The sequence below is a fragment of the Scatophagus argus genome, chromosome 1 (assembly GCF_020382885.2).
Source record: "Scatophagus argus isolate fScaArg1 chromosome 1, fScaArg1.pri, whole genome shotgun sequence".
Lineage (NCBI taxonomy): Eukaryota > Metazoa > Chordata > Actinopteri > Scatophagidae > Scatophagus > Scatophagus argus.
In genome coordinates this window covers 17,750,986-17,770,134 of record NC_058493.1, presented here as the reverse complement: position 1 = coordinate 17,770,134, position 19,149 = coordinate 17,750,986, and the positions used below count along the sequence as shown (strand labels likewise).

At 41.6% G+C, this 19,149-nt stretch overlaps 2 protein-coding genes across 2 annotated transcripts in view; one reads left to right on the top strand and one right to left on the bottom strand.

The window, feature by feature from the left end:
- Window positions 1–1,288: 1,288 nt before the first annotated feature.
- Window positions 1,289–5,270, top strand: LOC124058783 (vitamin D 25-hydroxylase). Its single transcript, XM_046388324.1, has 5 exons — window positions 1,289–1,673; window positions 2,154–2,295; window positions 2,383–3,015; window positions 3,156–3,485; window positions 4,254–5,270. Exons 1-5 carry the CDS (start codon window positions 1,437–1,439, stop codon window positions 4,469–4,471), a joined length of 1,560 nt encoding a protein of 519 aa, XP_046244280.1. The 5' UTR covers window positions 1,289–1,436; the 3' UTR covers window positions 4,472–5,270.
- Window positions 5,271–6,454: 1,184 nt separating this feature from the next.
- pde3b (phosphodiesterase 3B) overlaps window positions 6,455–19,149 on the bottom strand; it is a 43,679-nt gene continuing 30,984 nt past the window's right edge. The window contains exons 2-16 of the mRNA XM_046388317.1: window positions 19,094–19,144; window positions 17,897–18,145; window positions 17,202–17,353; window positions 15,792–15,892; window positions 15,431–15,662; window positions 15,225–15,316; window positions 14,539–14,702; window positions 14,151–14,285; window positions 13,406–13,517; window positions 13,100–13,213; window positions 11,851–12,050; window positions 10,284–10,487; window positions 9,947–10,108; window positions 9,571–9,823; window positions 6,455–9,474 (exon numbers count right to left, since the gene is read on the bottom strand). Coding sequence (XP_046244273.1) covers window positions 9,260–9,474; window positions 9,571–9,823; window positions 9,947–10,108; window positions 10,284–10,487; window positions 11,851–12,050; window positions 13,100–13,213; window positions 13,406–13,517; window positions 14,151–14,285; window positions 14,539–14,702; window positions 15,225–15,316; window positions 15,431–15,662; window positions 15,792–15,892; window positions 17,202–17,353; window positions 17,897–18,145; window positions 19,094–19,144 — 2,436 coding nt within the window. The 3' untranslated portion in view covers window positions 6,455–9,259. The remainder of the gene's footprint in view (window positions 9,475–9,570; window positions 9,824–9,946; window positions 10,109–10,283; window positions 10,488–11,850; window positions 12,051–13,099; window positions 13,214–13,405; window positions 13,518–14,150; window positions 14,286–14,538; window positions 14,703–15,224; window positions 15,317–15,430; window positions 15,663–15,791; window positions 15,893–17,201; window positions 17,354–17,896; window positions 18,146–19,093; window positions 19,145–19,149) is intronic.

The following is a 19,149-nucleotide window of genomic DNA, read 5'->3' as shown; positions in this document are numbered from 1 at the left end:
TTGAATGAACTAAGCACAGTACGACAGACCCATTTAGGAAGTTGAACCCAAAATCAAGTAATAACTAGAAATTACATTAGAATACATTATTTACAAGTTTAAAGGAACAAAAAAGACAGAAACACAGAAAAAAGAATCTCATTTAATCCATTTCCAATCATATGGAAAACAAAAATACCCTTTTAAGTCACTCCATCATTGCATCTGCACAGGCTTGAAGTTGTTTTACTCACCGACATATCAGCATTGTGCACTCTTCTCTTTTTGTCCTTCTTTGAGCAAGGTTGTTACAATAAGATATGCATATGTGTCATAATATTGAGAATGTTTTGAAATAAGACACCAGTTGTGAAAATTCGACAACTGCACTAAAGAGATCAGCATCCTGAGCAGGCTTGGCCAAAGCCACAGTTAGTCTGACTATTACAAAGATGGAACACAGTCAACAAACATTACAGTCACATCTGTTGGAAGGAAAGAATTAGTGACAATTTATGCTAAAAAAAATCCCTGCCCTACATGCATGTATGCTAGCAAGTGTGCTGATCTCCCTGCAGCTAAGTTAATGAGTTATCCCTCCGCCCTTGCAAGAAGACATTTCTGCTGTTTTTCCCTTTTTAAAAAATATATTCCAATTCGTCTTCTGTCTTCTTCATTCAAAGTTGAGCCAGGAAATCCTAAGCTCAAACTTGGTTTATGCAGTATACTGGACATTTAGACAAAGTGGCCTGATTATCCATGATCCAGAGTTCCCTGAAAGAGCAGTATACACCATTCAGAATAACTGTGGGTGACCTGAATCCTTCATCCAGAGGTAGGGCCTAATCCATCCGTTCTTTAGCCAACTACTTAAAGAACATATTGAGCTTTTGGACCCAGGGTGCAATTGTTTTGGCTTTGGACACCGACATAAATAAAAAATATTGATATTTTTTCCCCTTTTTTTTAAGACTGGCAGATAAATGAATCAGAACTATTGTGCACAGAACCCACTTCACTTTAATATCATCCAGTAAGATGTTCTGTTATTGCTAATACAGTATAATGCATGTGCCGGATGCTTCCAAACTGTAATTGTGTCTGTTACGGATGTCAGGCGAGTCTGCAGGTTTGTTTGAGCCAAACAAGATTTTGAGAGCGTTTTGCTGGAGTTTTTACGACCTTTACAAGGAGCTGATGAAAAGCAGCGAGAGTTTTGTGGCGTCCAGCAGCCCCAAACTCAGCCTAATGACCACCAAATTGATCCGGATTATTGATTAGGAGCAGAAGTTCACCCACAGTTACCCTTGACTTTCTGGCCAATCTTAGCTTTAGAGGCGGGGGATAGAAAATGTGCAAGATGATAGCCTACATATGTGCTTCAGTCACTCCGAGGAGAAGCCGAAGTCAGCAGAGGTAGACTAGCAGGAAAGAGGGATTTTTTTTTTCCGGAAAAGATGGTTTCAATAAATTCACCGTCTCTGGTGCCGGTGTCCCGTGGACAGGCTCTGCTTGCTGTGGGCTGCTTGACTGTCGTCTTCCTCGCTTTTCTGCTGGTTCGTCAGCTCGTTAAACAGAGGCGACCCCCGGGCTTTCCTCCTGGTCCTTCTCCCATCCCTGTAATAGGGAACATTCTGTCTCTGGCCACGGAGCCACATGTCTTCCTCAAGAAGCAGAGTGAAGTTCACGGACAGGTAATGACTCGGATTTTATGACTGCAGTGATTTTTAACCGTATGCTCTGCAGATCGTGCGGTGCATGACCCTAAACAAGAGGTTTCACACTTGGGTTACACACACATGCACCAAAATACACGCTAGGAAGTCGTTATGAAACGAACAAAAGACTCGCCCAAAGGGCGGACTGTATTTGCCTAGTGGGTAATTATTGGCTTTTTTAAAATTAAAACCTCACCTCCCTGGGCTTGTTAAAGTTGAGCATAGTTTAGGTGCAAAGTTGGATATCTCTGTAGATGGAAAGCATAACATTTAAATGCATTAATTCATTCACTGTCTTGTTAAGCATTGGGGAAGTGCAACTCATTCTCTGTCTTCTGGCTCAGAGCAGACACAAGCAAAGTTTTGTAATGTCTGACAAAGGCATTCATTTGCATGAACATGTGTGCAAAGGACAAAAGGAGTGCATGCACTTATGTCACACTGTGTACCTTTTAGATTTTCAGCATTGACCTGGGAGGCATCTTGACTGTGGTGTTAAATGGATATGACTGTGTCAGGGAATGCCTTTACCATCAGAGTGAGGTGTTTGCTGATCGCCCCTCGCTGCCTTTATTCAAGAAAATGACCAAAATGGGTGGTAAGATGCTGTGATAAGATGCAATTATCTGATTGAATTTGCAACTGAAACGATAAATGATAAATCTCTCCTGTTTTACACCCAAAGGGCTTCTCAATTGTAAATATGGCAGAGGCTGGATCGAACACCGTAAACTGGCTTGCAACTCTTTCCGTTACTTCGGCAGCGGCCAGAGACTGTTTGAGAGGAAGATCTCAGAGGAGTGCATGTTCTTTGTGGATGCCATCGACGAGCACAAGGGAAAGCCCTTCAACCCCAAACACCTAGTGACCAACGCCGTGTCAAACATCACCAACCTGATCATTTTTGGACAGCGTTTTACTTATGATGACTGCAACTTCCAGCACATGATTGAGATATTCAGTGAAAACGTGGAGCTTGCAGTGAGTGGCTGGGCCCTCCTCTACAATGCCTTTCCTTGGATTGAGTATGTGCCCTTTGGAAAGCACCAGAAGCTATTCCGCAATGCAGCGGAGGTGTATGACTTTTTACTGCAGGTTATAAAGGGGTTTTCACAAGGCAGGGTGCCACATGTACCTCGTCACTATGTCGATGCCTATTTGGATGAATTGGAGCAGAACGCAGGAGACCCCAGTTCCTCTTTTTCCTACGAGAACCTCATCTTTTCAGTGGGTGAGCTCATTATTGCTGGCACAGAGACTACGACTAACATGCTACGCTGGGCCATGCTGTACATGGCCCTCTACCCCAACATACAAGGTCAGTTAAAGAATATTTCACTTCGGATGTTAATATTAGAGAGATTTGATTCACATCTGTAAGCTGATGTTTCTCAAAATGTAATGGTTATGCATTGTTATGAGTGAGTAAATACCTGGTGGTGTCTGTTTTTCTGAAAGAGAGGGTGCACAGGGAGATCGACAGCGTGCTGGCCGGTGGGAGAACGCCCACTTTGGAGGACAAGCAGAGGATGCCTTACGTGGAGGCAGTTCTGCACGAGGTCCTTCGCTTCTGCAACATTGTCCCACTTGGTATTTTCCGTGCCACTTCTCAGGATGCAAACGTCAACGGGTACACAATTCCCAAAGGCACCATGGTGATCACAAACCTCTACTCAGTGCACTTTGATGAGAAGTACTGGAACGACCCAGGAGTTTTCTCACCCCAGAGGTTTCTGGACAGCAATGGCAACTTTGTGAGGCGCGAGGCCTTTCTGCCATTCTCTTTGGGTTAGTCTCTTTATGTTGCTCTTACATTCCAGCACTCCTGATCCAAACTGTTGTGGCTGTAGTCACTGACAGTCACCCCTCACTGGGTATTTCACGTTTCCACTAAATGTTCAGAGAATTTCCTCAGTTACTTTAGGCTCTTAGATTAGTGAAGCTGGTGTTTACATTATGTCTCTGGTCAGAAGTGAATTGACACCAGTGAGGTTTTATATAAACTGAATTCTGTCACAAGTTTTGTTTTTCTCAGTGATATTTACTTACCCTTAGTTTAAATAGAAAAATAAAACTGTGTGCATTACATATACATAACGAAATCATACTTACATGAACTCCAAAGCCACCTTTGCATCATAAGAAGAAATAAATATAGTTATAAAAGCCCTTTTTGCTGAGAACAGAGCAATAACATTTTCTCTTTTTCATAAAACAACATTGTAATTGTCCATGCAGGTCATTTTGATTGCAGTTCAGTGGCCATATTAGTCACAACATTCATAAAATCGACAAATTCAAAGCAAATGCTTACAAATGAAAATGTTGCTGTGTTTGCTTCAGCTGTGGCATCAATTTATTTTTGTCAAATACTTGTGCAATGTGCATTTTAAGAAGCTTCTGTTCTCATGTACCCTTTGTCACAAGACATTCCCATAGAGCATTTTTCACATCCTTAGAATTTGTTCTTCTACGTCTTTGCTTGTATTTTTGTGGACTTGTGTGTGTATGTGCAGATCTTAAAGAGAGAGTCTTCTTTTTTTTCTTTTTTTTCAGGGCGACGTCACTGCCTGGGTGAGCAGCTGGCCAGGATGGAGATGTTCCTCTTTTTTACCACTTTGTTGCAGAGGTTTCATCTTCAATTCCCTCCAGGAACGGTTCCCACTGTCACTCCCAAACTGGGCATGACCTTACAGCCCAAACCATACTCTATCTGTGCAGTCCGCAGGCAACAGAATAGTCCCTGCTTTAGAGACACTCCTTATGACAAGTAGGCCAGCAAGCATTTATTATAGCTTGTTCAACCTTTAAAGCCAGGATTTTACTATCTTGAACAGCAATGCAACCACACGATGAGGGTGTATAAAACTGTCTGGACTGTGATGTCCAATTCTGGTGCAGTGCAGGACTATCGGTGGCAAAAGTAGCTCTTTACACATTGACATGTGATCCAATTTATTCAGTTACTATTGAATTCTTTTACTGAGCAATATGCATGTTTGCACAATCCTTTTTAGCAGCAGGGGAGGCAAAAGACTCTGCGCTGAAAGGACATCCTGGGAACACAAGTTTGCTATTGATTTAGTTCTCTGTAGCCTCAAAGCTGCTCCGAGCCCAGACAATGAAATGTCTATGAACCTTGGTGCGGGGTGATAAGTTAAGTATATGTCAATGATTGATAGTAAGTACACCCATGATGGTTCATAGCCCTGCCTTCTCAGGACAGCTTCAGGTCAGGCAAATGACACCACTGAATCGTACGTGTGCAGCACAATCAGACTTTCCAAGAAAGTTCTGAACGCTGTGTTTTGGAACTGGACATGTGCCAAGAGTCATGTCACAATGACTGTTTCTCACCCATCTCCAGAGATGGAGCTTTATGAAACATCTGTCTCTCAGAAAGCAAATGCAACCCTGATGGATTTCTAGAAACTGACTGTGCAACACTGATTTCTGCTAAATGGTGCTTATCAGAACTTACATTTATGTTTAACATTTGTTTGTATTTTTTTTGCAACACTTGTGGTATGAGGGGTTGTTTTTTTGTGTACGCATAAAAAGTCTTTCCTAAAATGCTGGAAACTCACTGTGTGTTCTTTTAACTGCGAGTAAACGCATATGTTACTTGTGTGTTATCCACATGCACCCAGATTATTTCATTCCCTTCTTGCCTAATCCTTTCAATAGGACACAGCGTCCGAAATTACAGAACACCAAACATCATCGAGAGTTATTATAGTCTGTAAACTCTTTGTTCATGAAGGAGCAGCTGTGTATCACCTAAGTTCTGATTGTACCAGCTGTGCTGCACATACAGCGATTACTGATATAGTGAGCAGAACATTAGTACATATTTCTAGGTATTTCAAATTTATTATTAGGCTTTAGGTATATCAGTACCTTAAACATAGGGCTTAATCACTTCTTTCTCTTTTTTATGCCTACTTGGGTTCAGAGCAATGAGCTGTGAATACAATGATATTGATTCACCTTCTTATGGCCAACGTGTTAACAAACACTAGCTTATTTACAGGGGAGTAGACCCAGAAAACAGAGGCTGCAATTTGGAGCTGTGTATCGGTTGACCTGGTGAATGTAATAATCAATCTCCTTTCATTTGTCCTCCTTTTACCAACTCCTGAGGGAAATATCTGGCTGTATGGCTGCTAAATGTTCACCAGTTAGTTGCTAACTTTCTCTGTCTGCCATTCGGTTCTATATTGAACTTTTGCGCTATAATCAACTACTGGAACTGATGAGTGTGTCATGAGTGAACCAAAACAGTAAAGTGGCAGGTCCTGAAACCAGATCAGTGCTTAAAGATGCTAAACTGGTGAGTGCTACCTATTAGGCATCCCTTTCACATTAGCCATAGCGATTTGATCCCTTGTTAATGTAAAAAATATATATGTTTAAAATAGCGGCTTTAAAGGCTCTACACTTTCAAGGTGGGTGGAATTATGCAGGGTACCGTGCCCTAACCTAAATAATACAGGGGCAAGTCGCCCCACCATAAAAAGTGCATCAAAACTAAGAGAGAGGGACATGTCTGTTGGACAAAGTTTGTACACAGCCACACTGTCCTGAGAGGAAGTCAGACAGGCTTAAAACACAGTGAGATTACAATGGGTGTGTTTAGAGTCTGTAAAGTTGTTGGGGATGGAGCACAGACAAAACAAAGTGTTATAAAGAATATATTATGAGTTCACACACACACAAACACATACACACCAATAAAAATCAATGAGAACTTCTGATAATTTAGGGATGGTGTTTTATGACAGCTATAAATAACAACAAAAATCAGTTGCCCCCACAATGTAGATAAGGGTGAATGGTTACATTAGACAAACATACGTATATTGATGCTACATAAGGGTAACAACCATTCATAGATGTATTTATGGCACAATCATCAGAGGACACTGTGGTTTGAATGACTGCACAGTGAAAAGCCCACAAACTTTTACAACTTAATGAGTCAGAATATGTCGGGTCAGGAGCTACCGAGGCTTTATGATCCGGCATGGGTCCATGTGGAAAAAAAAAAAAAAAAAAAAAACCCTGACGAAAGAGTTGTCAGAATGTATATGGCTCTGACCTGAGTCCAACTCTGACTCTTGTCACCGTCACCGCCACTTTGAGCCCGGCTGGAATATTTGACTCAAGGTGTGCTTCTCTTGCATGAACAGTACTGGAGCCCAGAGAAAGTTTGCCAATCAGCACTTCACAGCCCGCAAACTACTGTTACGTAGGTAAAGTTTGGCACTAGTTGGGTCGACTGAGACAACAGTGATAGAGATAGAGAGAGATGGAGAGAGAGAGAGAAAGAGAGAGAAAAAATGAAGAATACAAGAGTGGTTATGATACACAACAGGTAGAGGCTGAAACCAAGTGAAAAATCAAAAACACCAAACCCCACAGTTCCACACCTGTAAATAGAAGTAGGTAAAAACTCTGGAAACACAATGGTAATTACAGGATCTCAATGTACAACATGTCAGCTGTGTGTAGAAAACAGATGCATTCATTTGATTATTTAAAAAATATATATTTATATGCACATACTCTTTTGTACAGCGGCTAAACACTTGTTTGGTATTAAAATGTGCACACCTGTATCTATGTTTTTGTCTTTAAATATTACTATCTTGATTTACACTGCTTACTTAACATTTTCTCCAGAGGTTTTGATTTAATAAGGTGACAAAGGAGCGAGGCAACAATTCTGCCTTCCCTTTCATAAAACTTCTTATTCTAGTGGAATGCCAAGAGTTCTTAGAGACAAAAATAGAGAACTAGTAGTTTTTTAACCTGCCTCGTGGCACGTCATAATATATACTATACACACATATAAACCAGACAAAATGAAATGAAACCCTGGATCCCTTCTTTACACACTGGCCGAGTTATGGGTTTGGCAAAAACAAAATAATGAGGAAACAGAGAGTTGGGTGAGCTTTCAGTTTGCCTAAAGATCTGTGTTTGCCCACCGACTGAGGCACAGATGAGTAGACATTGTACTGTTTGTTTAAAAATAATACAGAGAACTTTGGAGGAAAAAAAACATTACCCAGTACACTGTTAAAGAACTGCGAAATTGTTCAATGTGTTGTGTTGCCGCAGGAGAAACATTTGCTGTCCGCTGACAGTCCCGCGAGGTTGTAAAAAGGTTACGCAAACAGTGTATAAATGGCCGAGAGACAGCTCATACCGTACGTTCCTCGGTCACACAGGATTTCAATTGCTTGAATTTGTGAGTAGTCATGTTGTTCATTAAGAGATTACAAACTACTTCAGTCACGCAGATTTTAATTTTCTTAATCTTTAAAGTGTATTTCATATTAATGACATAAGTTCTTGCAAAATAAGTATTCAACTTTGCGTGAATCCTGAGTAACCTTTAAAAAAATACTTAGAATCAAAAAAAAAAAAGGAAAATGAAGATTCCATTCATTGAAACAGCACTCCTGATCTGAATGCAACACGTTAAACACCAGAGGACATTTCACTGATTTAGAAACCAGTCATTACTGAAAGGACACATACACACAAATTACATACTAAAATAATTAAAAAATGTGCTCTCTTTCTCCCTACTCATTCTACCTATCACATTCCCGCCAAAAATATTCACACACTCAAACAAAATCAAGCAAGGAGAGTTACAGGAAAAGAAAAAAAAAAAAAAAAAGAGCGAGACAGGTGGTACACATGAGTAAAAGCATCAAAAATGATGCAGATATAATGCTATTAATCAGTCGACATTTCAATAATGTCTCTGTGACTGAGTCTGATACAGTGTTTCGTGTCGCCAGCAAGGAGAGAGAGAGAGAGAACTACACAAGCCTAGGCTCTGGGCCAATATGGACTCTGTAAAGGTTCGGACAGGCACATTTGATATATATATATATACATTTATGTATGTATATATATAATTCAAAAATATACCTGACATTGAGGCTGAAACAGTCTCAGTCTCTTGTCTTTCCGTATTTGAACTGTTCACTTTGGTAAAGGGTATCATTCACTTCATGATGTCTCTTGCTTCATTATTTTTTCCTCTACCTTCCATTTTTAAATAGATAGGAACTGTTTTGTACCTAAGGGAGGTGTAAGCGCTTTGCATTCAAGGCAGCATCACAGCCAGGTCACCATGGAGAGCAAGTTAATGCTGAACCCCCCCTCCACACTCTTCTTCTTCTGCACCTTCCTCCACAGTTCTGGTGCTTTTTATTCTTTCCTGGGTGCACTGGACTCTCTATGGGGTGAAAAAGTGCATAGGAATTGGGCTCCCACCGTTGCAGCAAGGATCCGCTCACAGTAGTAAGGCCTTTTTGTTTCTCCAAAAACAATGTGACTGTTTTAGCATCTGAGTGTCTGCACAGTGACTCTTTCAATGTGTGTGTGTGTGTGTGTGTGTGTGTGTGTGAGGGGGGGGGAGCTCGAGTGTGTTTAATGTGCATTTGTGTGCATGTTAACTGTCTGTTTGTGTGTGTGTGTATTTATGTTGGTAAAAGGCGGTCGAGGAACTCATGTCCTTGTACTGCCTCATCCTCCTGCTACTGACGTTCCTCTCCCTCCTCCTCCTCCTGGATCACCTGGATGTCATCTGACGGAGAGGTGGGCAGGCTGGCCGGCAGGCTGTCTGACTGCTGCTGCTTAGCAAGCTCTTTGCTCTTCTCCTCTTCTTCGATGGTCTTCTTCCACACCTTGTGGTTCTCCGTCAGGTGCTGCATGATGCCGCAGAACAACCTGCGGCGGCTCTTTCTCCTTTCTGGGACAGAGAAAACACAAATATGTGTTTCATCGAATCTAGATTGGCGTTACAGGTAGTAAACTTGACAATTCTGATGAGTTGTTGGTATCTTACTTGGTGCAAGCTCATCCTCTAGCTCATCATCCTCATCTTCATCTGTGTCTGTGTCCACCTGCCCTTCTTCATCGTCTTCATCTGATCCCTCTTCGGTAATCCAGTAGCCAGGGAGTAGACCAGCAGCATCGTAGGAGTTACAAAGTGGTCCTACAATATGAGTGATGAAGGACTCTTGGAGCTTTGCCAGCTGCGGGGAGGAGCGATCCATGAAGGGGCTGATGGGTAATCCCAACCTAGCCTCCTCATCTCCCTGCAGATTAAAAAAAAAAAAGGTCACAGTCACTTTAACGGTCTTTAAACACGCTGTATAAAGACAGGATGAAAGGTCCGCGTTAATCGAACACACACTGTGTCATTAGCATGCGGTCTGTACCTGCTCATAAAACTCATTGACGATGCCCTCTGTCCACTTGAGGTGCAGGTCACGGACTTTGGCTGGCCCATTGATATCTGCCAGCTTGATACACACTTGGCACACCAGCAGTCTGTCATTCTCATTGGTCCAATCAATTCCTGGACTGTTCACATCATTCACCTGAAACAAAGATGGAAGGCTCGTATTAAAGCTGATTTATATTGTGGCCATTACGCTGCTCAACTAAAACTGAACCCTCCCCTGAATCCTCCTCATATTTCAATCAATATTTTGCAAGAAATGAAAAGATCAACAAATAGATGATAATTTTTGTTAAGAATTCTTCATCTCAGACCTTAGCATTGAACTCAGCCAGGAAATCAAAGTGCTTCTTGAGGTCTGTGGCCAGAATTGCTTCAATGACAAGGAAGCGAAATCGCTTGAACTCCACGTGGTCCAGGTTGACCAAAAAGTTGAACTCTGGCCGGGACAGGTAGAGGCTCCAGGCAGATGCAGCGTGGTGGTTCTCCAGCACTGACCTGTCGTTGTACAGCACTGCCTACAGGATGGAAAAGCCAAGTGGTGAGAGAGGGGAAAGATGACACGCTAAGAAGATTCCTATAATTTCCTCTAAAATGTCAGTAATAATTGCGCTTACATAATGCATTTCCATACGTGTTACACAATTTGTAATGGATTTAAAAATAGCAAGCACTCAATACGTGAGATAAACGGGATATGACGGTTTTTGGTTATGAAAGAAGAAATGTAACGGGCTAAAGCCCAAGTATGGCTGTTAACAGGAACATGAGATACCACGAAAGGCTTAAAAGATCCTTTTGACAGACATGGTGCTTGTCAACATTAGTAATCAATAGGTTCAGGGTTCCCTCTCCTTTCTTTTAACCCACTTTCCTGGGACTTTCACAAAACCCAGACAGTGTGAGTGCTATCACTGCACATGTGGTTAAAAATACAATATTTAAACTGTGACAAGCAGTTAACGACTGACCACAAAAAGGCAGCACAAGGAGACTTAATGGGCTTGTTAATCTAAAATATGATGCACATTTGAGAACCTGTTTGTATTTGTGTTAATCCTTGTTTGTATGTTTGTATTAACTGGGTCCTAAGATTCTACTTGTTTTTAAATTACACCATGTATAACTAGGTTTATGAAGTGTTAAGAAGCTCTGCAGCATGTAGGCATGCAAGGAAAAAGTTTACTGTGAAGTTAAAAAGATCAGATGTAAAACTGAGGTTTCTTTAGGACACTAACGCACGAGGCAAAAACACCAGAACACCACTTCCAGTGAATTGTTTATAGTTTCACAAAAACAGCTTGAGGCAGCCAAAGTCATGCAGAGCAATGTAAGTACAGAATATCTGATGATTAAAAGAAAAGGCTTCTGTATATAGGCAGACAGGTTTGTGGTACTCATGTAAAGAGAGGCGGCTTTTCTGTGACTGGGTGAGTCCACCAGGGGCCACTCAGACATACACTTTTGTTACCGCAGAGAGACAGCCATGTGATTTTGTGTTTGTACACAGGGCTTGTCTCGAGGGCAAGACGTCAATCATGACATTTGCACTTGTTCTGTCAGTCTTGAGAAAACAATATTCCTGTTAGGAAGGCAGGTTGGAAACACAGGCCCTCACCATGGAGTGAATAACTTAGGAGAGTGCAAACAACAGGAACAAACGCTGATGTTGCAGCTTTAGCTGTTTAGATTGTCCATTCTTACACTATATATCTTCCGACATGATCGTTGTGAAATGTCATTTTGCACAAACCCATATTTTGGACATCTGATCCTTTGTTTCCGTAAGCAGGATTGTGTTTATGTACCCCGGTGAGCAAAAAGAAGTTGGTCGATTCAATCTACAACACTTTTTAAATACCAAGAAAAGCTGCAGGTTACCTGAGGTGCATTAGTGGCTACAAGAAAGGCATTTGTGCGACCGGGGTGGTCATAGTCGTGCATTGCAGCTGCTACATAAAGGGCCATGAGCTCCAGGGCGGGTATGTTCCAGGCCAGGCAGCCATAGCTGTCATCTGAAATCGTGGAGCTTTTGGAGGACGCATAGGATATCCTGCCTGGAGAGATCCCACTATCTGAATCTGGAACATGACAACAGACACGATGCATGTCAATGAATGTCACAGAGATGAAAAATAAGGTGTGGACCCACGCTGCCGTTCTAAAATCAGGCTGAAATTGTAGCTTTTTTAACAATTAATCGTCAACTCGCTTTTGACTTTCATTACGATTTAAGCACATATTGGATTAAATGCAAAAAAAAGGATGGGACATGTAGAAGCCCCCCCCCCGCCAATTACTTCTCTGTTAAACTAAATTTTTGTCACATCACTGCCACTTCTGTGACGCCCGTCTCTCTCTGTCCCCTCTCATCAAACGACAGTTTTTCTGGCAGCCTCAGTGGGAGACATCCATGGAGAAGCCTCAGGTCAAAGTGCTAAATTATCACCAGCAGAGATGAGCACGGGAATCTTGACGTTTTAAACCAAACCTTTTGTTTTCTGTCAAGCAAGGAAGTCACACCCATTAAATAGGAAACCTCCACGGGCCAAGTGGGTGGCAATAGGAGTGTACACACTCCAAGGCAGGACACTTTAAAATACACTTTATCTCTTTATTAGCCAACTGTTTGAATGATTGATTAATTGTTTCATTGTCATTTTTCAAGCAAAATGTCAAACATCTGCTCAACTACAAGAGACAACTACAACCACAAGATACTCATGAGGACTGTCATAGCACAATGTGTTACAGAAAGACTACATTTCTTTTCCATTCTAGCCAAAATTGAAGGTTTTTACATACTAAGGAGAATCACTGGGAACAACTGTGTAAAAAATTATTGATGTATTATTTTAAAAATGATTTACTGATGACATCAGAGAAGCCTGTTTAGGATGGTTGGGTGAGCTCTCATGCAAAACTGAGTGGAGACTGACCGATAAAAACCTCTCAGACAACCCAAATCTGTGACTCTGGCTAACATCTGTACTACACTTCAGAGATTAAATGATGTAATCGTGCATAAAGCCTAAAATGACGGTCCAGATTAAAACATGGGTTCCACAAACCAAAACGACGGTATGCGGCCAATGAGTTCATGAGCCCACCTGCGTTCTTTGTGTTTTACCTGTGTCACTTCCTGTCACATGCTCACTATGAATCTGCTGGAACCCTGGGATTGGTCGAGTGGTCAAGTACCAGACAGCATGGAGCACATCAGTAGCATGGACCCGGTTGTGATCTGTGCGTTTGTGACAACAACAATTAAAATTACTCTACATTGGCGATAATTTGAAATATAAGTTAGCCATATATTTATGGCTAACTAAAACTGCACCTTAGCTTAGCCACACATTATCTACCTAATAATATACATGAGCATTGTGGGATCAGACAAAGAGAAACAAATGCAAGTCTGGAATGCTACACTCACAGGGAATGTCCCTGTAGCCATTTTCCAGAGCGCGGAAGTATGTCATGAACTCCCTCACAGGAATCTTGAAAATTTCAAACAGACATGTATCCTGAAAAAGGTTGTATGTCACCTGGGGAAACACACAAGCCAGCTTTAATGAAACACCAGTCCGAACACAGAATAACCAGCACAGTCAGTCAGGTTCATTAAAATGCAGTGAACGTTACAAACATGCAAGCTAAAAAAGGGACCTCATTTGCACTTAATGAAATCTGTACTGTAAAATCCCGACTATTGAGCGCACCTGAATATAAGCCGCACCCACTAAATTTAAAACAAAAAATTTTTTTTACATACATAGGCCGCAATTGTCTGGAAGCCGCAGGGTTCAAAGCGTGTGAAAAAAGTAGCGGCTTATAGTCCGGAAATTACGGTAATAATTATAATTGACATGTTGCATTACATTTTGCAATGCTGTACATCTGCTGCTCCCAAGAGAGACCGGTTATAGAAATCTGGAACAGGTCTCTCTTGGGAGCCTTTGGGAAACTGTACTGTTGCTGAAGAGCTGATATTACTGGTCACACCAACTCCACCTGTACACTGTTTTCATTGATACATACATTTTTCATGTTTCCTGAACCTTCATACATATGCATATTTAAAGCCTAAAGGCTGCAGAGATCATTGAATTAAACTTAACACTACTGTTTCCTTTTCTTAAGGCATTTATCAGCAGCGGACAGACTGTTGTTGTACTAACGTAGCTGAGTATCCTTCCGGTCTTCCCTCCTGTTTTGTCCACCAGGTCAAAGATCTGAAAGTTCCAGGTGTTCATCCTCTCCATGACAGCCTCGTGGTCCTCCAGCACAGGATCTAGTTTGAGCTCCTGGTCACTCTAGAGACGAGCGAAACATGTGCGAGTTGTGGAGGTTACCATAAACTGAAACATGATGTTCTGAATGTGCAAAAATACGCTTTATAAAGAACACGAAAGTTTTAACAAACAAAGGTTGGTGACTGACCAAAGGAGGATGACTAACAGCTGTTTAATGTAATACAATGTAAATACAAGTAACACAACAGTTAACTGTTCCATCTGCTGTGTGGCAGCAGACGATCGTGTTGCTAGCACAAGCCCTCTGACCAACCTCTGATTCCTGAGTCTGCTGGTCTGTGCTTGGGCTCTTCTCCTTCTCCTCCTCTGCTTGCCCCTGGCTCCCTGCAGCGTCTGGTCTCCCATCCGCAGACACGTCCACCTCCAGGCTCTCTTCCCTGATCAGAGGCTCTCCCTGGTGCTCCAGCCCTTCACCTGCTGCATACACAGAGCACAGGGAAGGGAGGGCTTTTAACTGTGGATCATCATTTTATGTGTTTGAATTTAACTGAATTTAAATGAAACCACTGCAGTCAATTTCATTGAATTTATTTCTCCTAAAAATATCTGAATGGGCATTTGACACGAGAATTACAAGTGCATTATAAAGATGAAGTCTTTCACTTATTTAAAAACCTATTTTACAAATGACTTGTCTAAAACAACCAACTGTTGCAAACTGAATAGAAAAAAATAAAATGACACCTAGAACTGATAACTGGTTACCTGACAAATCAAAGCTTTTTTACAAAGCTTGATTTTATATATAGTTTATATATGTACATATATATATTGTTGTATATACAATATAGCATCAACCTGCATTATTATTGAGTCCACCAGAGGGCAGCCTTGACCCCTAAACTTCTTACACAAAATACAAAAGTCTGTCTCAATCCCCAACACTGGTCAAGATCACGCTGTATAAAGTTCATTAAATGTACTGGTGACTGTACATACCCGAGCGCCTGCGTTGAGCCTCAGTGGTAAATGGTAGATGAGATTCACCTCCTTCGCCACTGGAAACTCCCTTGAGCATCTGACGACCACAGCTACAAGAGACAGACATGACAATCAAAGACATGACCGATTACGGTACATCATTTACTGTCAGAAGAACTAACAGAAAGGACAGAGTGATATGCCACTTCAGCACCAGGTCTCACCTGGTGCAGAGAGGGAAGGTGGAGCTACGGAAAACCTGCTGGAAATCGGGTGAGCTGAGGGTAGAGCCCAGAGGCTTGTGCAGATTCAGATTGACACTGGGCTTTGTCAGGAAGTCAGCCGTGTCTGGGAACTCCACAGGCGGTCGGGTGACAAGGGACGATGAGGAACCTGTACCTACTGCAAGGGGACCGTGGGTCGGTGAGGTGACTGGGCTCAGGCTCGGAGATGTGCCTAAAGACGGCAAAGGAAGTCCAGGAAAGGAGGAAAGCGTGACGTTCGGTCAAAATGTGAGCTATGAGCTAATATCTCAAAATGTAGTATCTTTGGGATATTTTATGGTTTAGGCTGTTTGGGTCCCACCTGCTCTCCTGGGCCCTGCATGGTAGGTCAGGGTAACAGAGGAAGACCTCTGCTTGGGAATGGTGAGGAGGTTTGCATTGGGCCCATTAGACAGACCTGGACTGGAGCACAAAACAAATACTTTCAATTACAATCAACAATTGTAACTGAGCGAACTTTTTTGCATTAGTAGGGATCAGAGTCATAATTTTGGTAGCAACGGTCATTTTTATATTTCTTTTTCAATGGAAAAAAAGAAATCTGAAAATGATGACAATTTCATTTTACATGAACATGGTGATTTTTGCTGGGTCCTGTACCAATCATGCATGTTCCCTTACACTTGGAGAACACAATATCTCAGAGCATCTCTGTAGCACCATAATGCTTTCATTATGCTGACACATTTTGTACCAATTTTGATATTGCATTTCCCCATATTACAATTTTGATAACATTTCAACAGCTTGTTCAGCCCGTTCAACACTTCAACAACAACAAGAACGTGATGATGGTCAACTCCATGAAGCTCAACATAGCTAGGTCTCTACTGCCATCCTGTGGAGACATATAGACACTGCTACTATTGAACACTGGATTCATGGATTTATTTACAGTGACAGAAGAAAGATAAGTAATTGACTATGTGAAATGTGGATGCGTTTTGTGGTTTTCACTCAGAGAAGAACTGACACAATGATACGTCAACAACTCCCTCTGTTTTTAACTTCTCTCTACAAAGTGAAACTCACACAAGGCTTCACAGGTACACTATGACGTCGGCACAAACACAATGAAAGGAAGTGGCTGAACACAATTTCCCACAATTTCTTGTTTGTGTGTGACATTTCTCAGACTGCTGTAACTCACAGGCAAAGTCAGTACTGCCATATGTGACAGTATACATTATGTATATACATTTTCTTTGTTTCTCAGGCTCACATGTCAAAATATGAAAACATTCCTCCTCACTGTAAGAACAGTTAGAACTAGTAAGCATAACAGAAAACTACATAAAAACTGTAGTGACTTTGCTTTTTAGGATATTTTAGTGTATCAGACATATATTAAATGTTTGTGCTACAACTAACGTTCCTTTCAGGCTATAAGGTAACAACATGACAGAGCAGAAAATCTTTCTTCACATTCTTCTGTATTAAGGAACAAGGAGAGACGTAAATAATAGAAGGAAACTGGTTTTTACTGTAAAATCTATCTTTTCTATTCAAAACCAAAACGTGACCTACGTGTTTCACATGATCATCTCACGTAAAACACACAGTCTACGTGGTTTTCTGTGAAGTTTACTTTTTCTAGTTCTTTTTAGAACTCACCAAAACACATTCATAAGGTTTTGCAGGCTGAGCCACCTGAGGAAGACAGCAGCGGGATTACGGTCACATTATTCAGACTGTACACTTGTGTTGATACCTGGTCAAGCTGAGGTCAGGGTGAGGCCTCTTGCCGTTGCTGCGTTCCCAGCGCGAAGAGGCGGAGTCGAGAGCAGAGAGCGCAGAGCACGAGGAGGAGGTTGAACTCCGCCTGGGCTGAGGGGTGGGGAGGCTGTTTCTGCTGCTCAGACCCTGACAGAGAAAGTAAGACTCCGGTTTAGATGCATGTTTCATACACAAACTGAATATGCTGGTCATGTAACACAAACACTGGCGCTGCCATTTACAGTCTTGGCCCCGTCTCCCTCGAGAAAAGAGATTCTTAATCTCAGTGGGCCTGTCCTGGTTAAATGAAGACAACTTTATCACAACAAAAAAAAAAAGCTACAAGTAACAGACAGCATCATTCCTTTGTTTCAAGGATGTCAGCAAAAACACACACGGTGGCGCACTCAGAAAGTGTGACAACGCAACACATTATTTGACCATTCCAGCCTGGGAAATTTCAATTCCAGTTGGAAAAATGTTAGAAAAAGAAAAAAGAAAAAAAAATAGCTAAATGATTTACTTATTATTGGTTAAAATACATGACACTGTGGGCAGACAGCAATAAAAATGCAACACTCAAGCGAACTTCACGTCACAGCATTGAGGCTTTCTGACCGCTATGGCCTATTACTCATCTCTTTGTGTATCTGTACTAGTTTGGTGCAGTAGTTTGATGCTTGTACCCACCTTGATGGTTTTCCTGTCACTCCTCTCTACAGAGTCCTCCACCTCGTCGCAGGGGTAGAAACCTGGGAAGGGGGTGAAGGGGTTGACCTTCGGGCGGCACGAGCCTGAAAACGTCCCCATGAGGCTGGAGATGCTGCGCAGAGAGGAAATGGTTTGCGGCGACAGAGATGAGTCCATGAGCAGGTCCGACACCAGGTTCCTGGCCTCGTTGATGACTGAGAGGTCCACGCCATTGCCGCCCACTGCACCCTGCCATTTGCACACAAAGGCACTGTTAGAGGGCAAGTTCAGTATTACAACTGGAACAAATGGCAGAGTGGCAATCTGTTCACTCATGCAACCAGCTTAAAGGCTGTTTGGGCTTGGGAATCCCATTTTCCAATAGCCAGTTTCATTACTTGATGTTTACTATTTCTATTTCTTCTCCTGTTGTGTCTTCATTTATCTTCTCTTCTTCTCCACTCTAATACAACAGAAGCAGTAACAACAACTACAGCATACAGTACAGGAAATTAATTGAAAATGAAATCCCATTTAAAGAATAGTATAGCACGAAGTAGACAAAATCATTTATTTTTTCTTCTTGTTGCATTTTCCTAAATTATGTCAGCTTAGCTTTTTATTGTTTTATTTGGTTTTCTTTTCATTCGACTCTATAAGCCTGTGGCTTCTTGACTTCTCCTGACATATCTTTTTTCTTTTCATTATTTGGATTTTAAGCAGTCTTCTGCATGCACAAATAAAACAAAAATAAATATATTATAAACAACAAATAAAAATAAATGTTTGTTTTATTTATGTGTGTGCTGTTTTTTTCAGGACAAACTTCATGAAGGGAAATATTCTGGCTGGCTGGACCCTGTCTAACAGGAACAAATAACGATTTTTGGTCAGTGGGAGCAAAATTCTTTGAGAGATTACACAAATAGCTCAAACAAGACAAAGAATACCAGAGTAAGATAAAATGTGGCATGACGACAATTCCAAGGTCATTGTATGCCAGGCTTTACACAGTGTGTATTTTGCCCAACCAAAAATATCAGGTGAAGGACTGAAAGTCCTGAAGCTGACTTATAAACAGTCTCTACGGGTGGACTCCAGAGGTCACCTGTACAGTCTGTACGTTACCTGAACAAACCATGCATATGCACCTTTAAACTCCAAAAACATACAAGATGAAATAAACACAGTACTGACCTGATACTGTGGTTTGTACCAGTGTTTCAGATCCCAGTCCCACAAGATCATCTGAA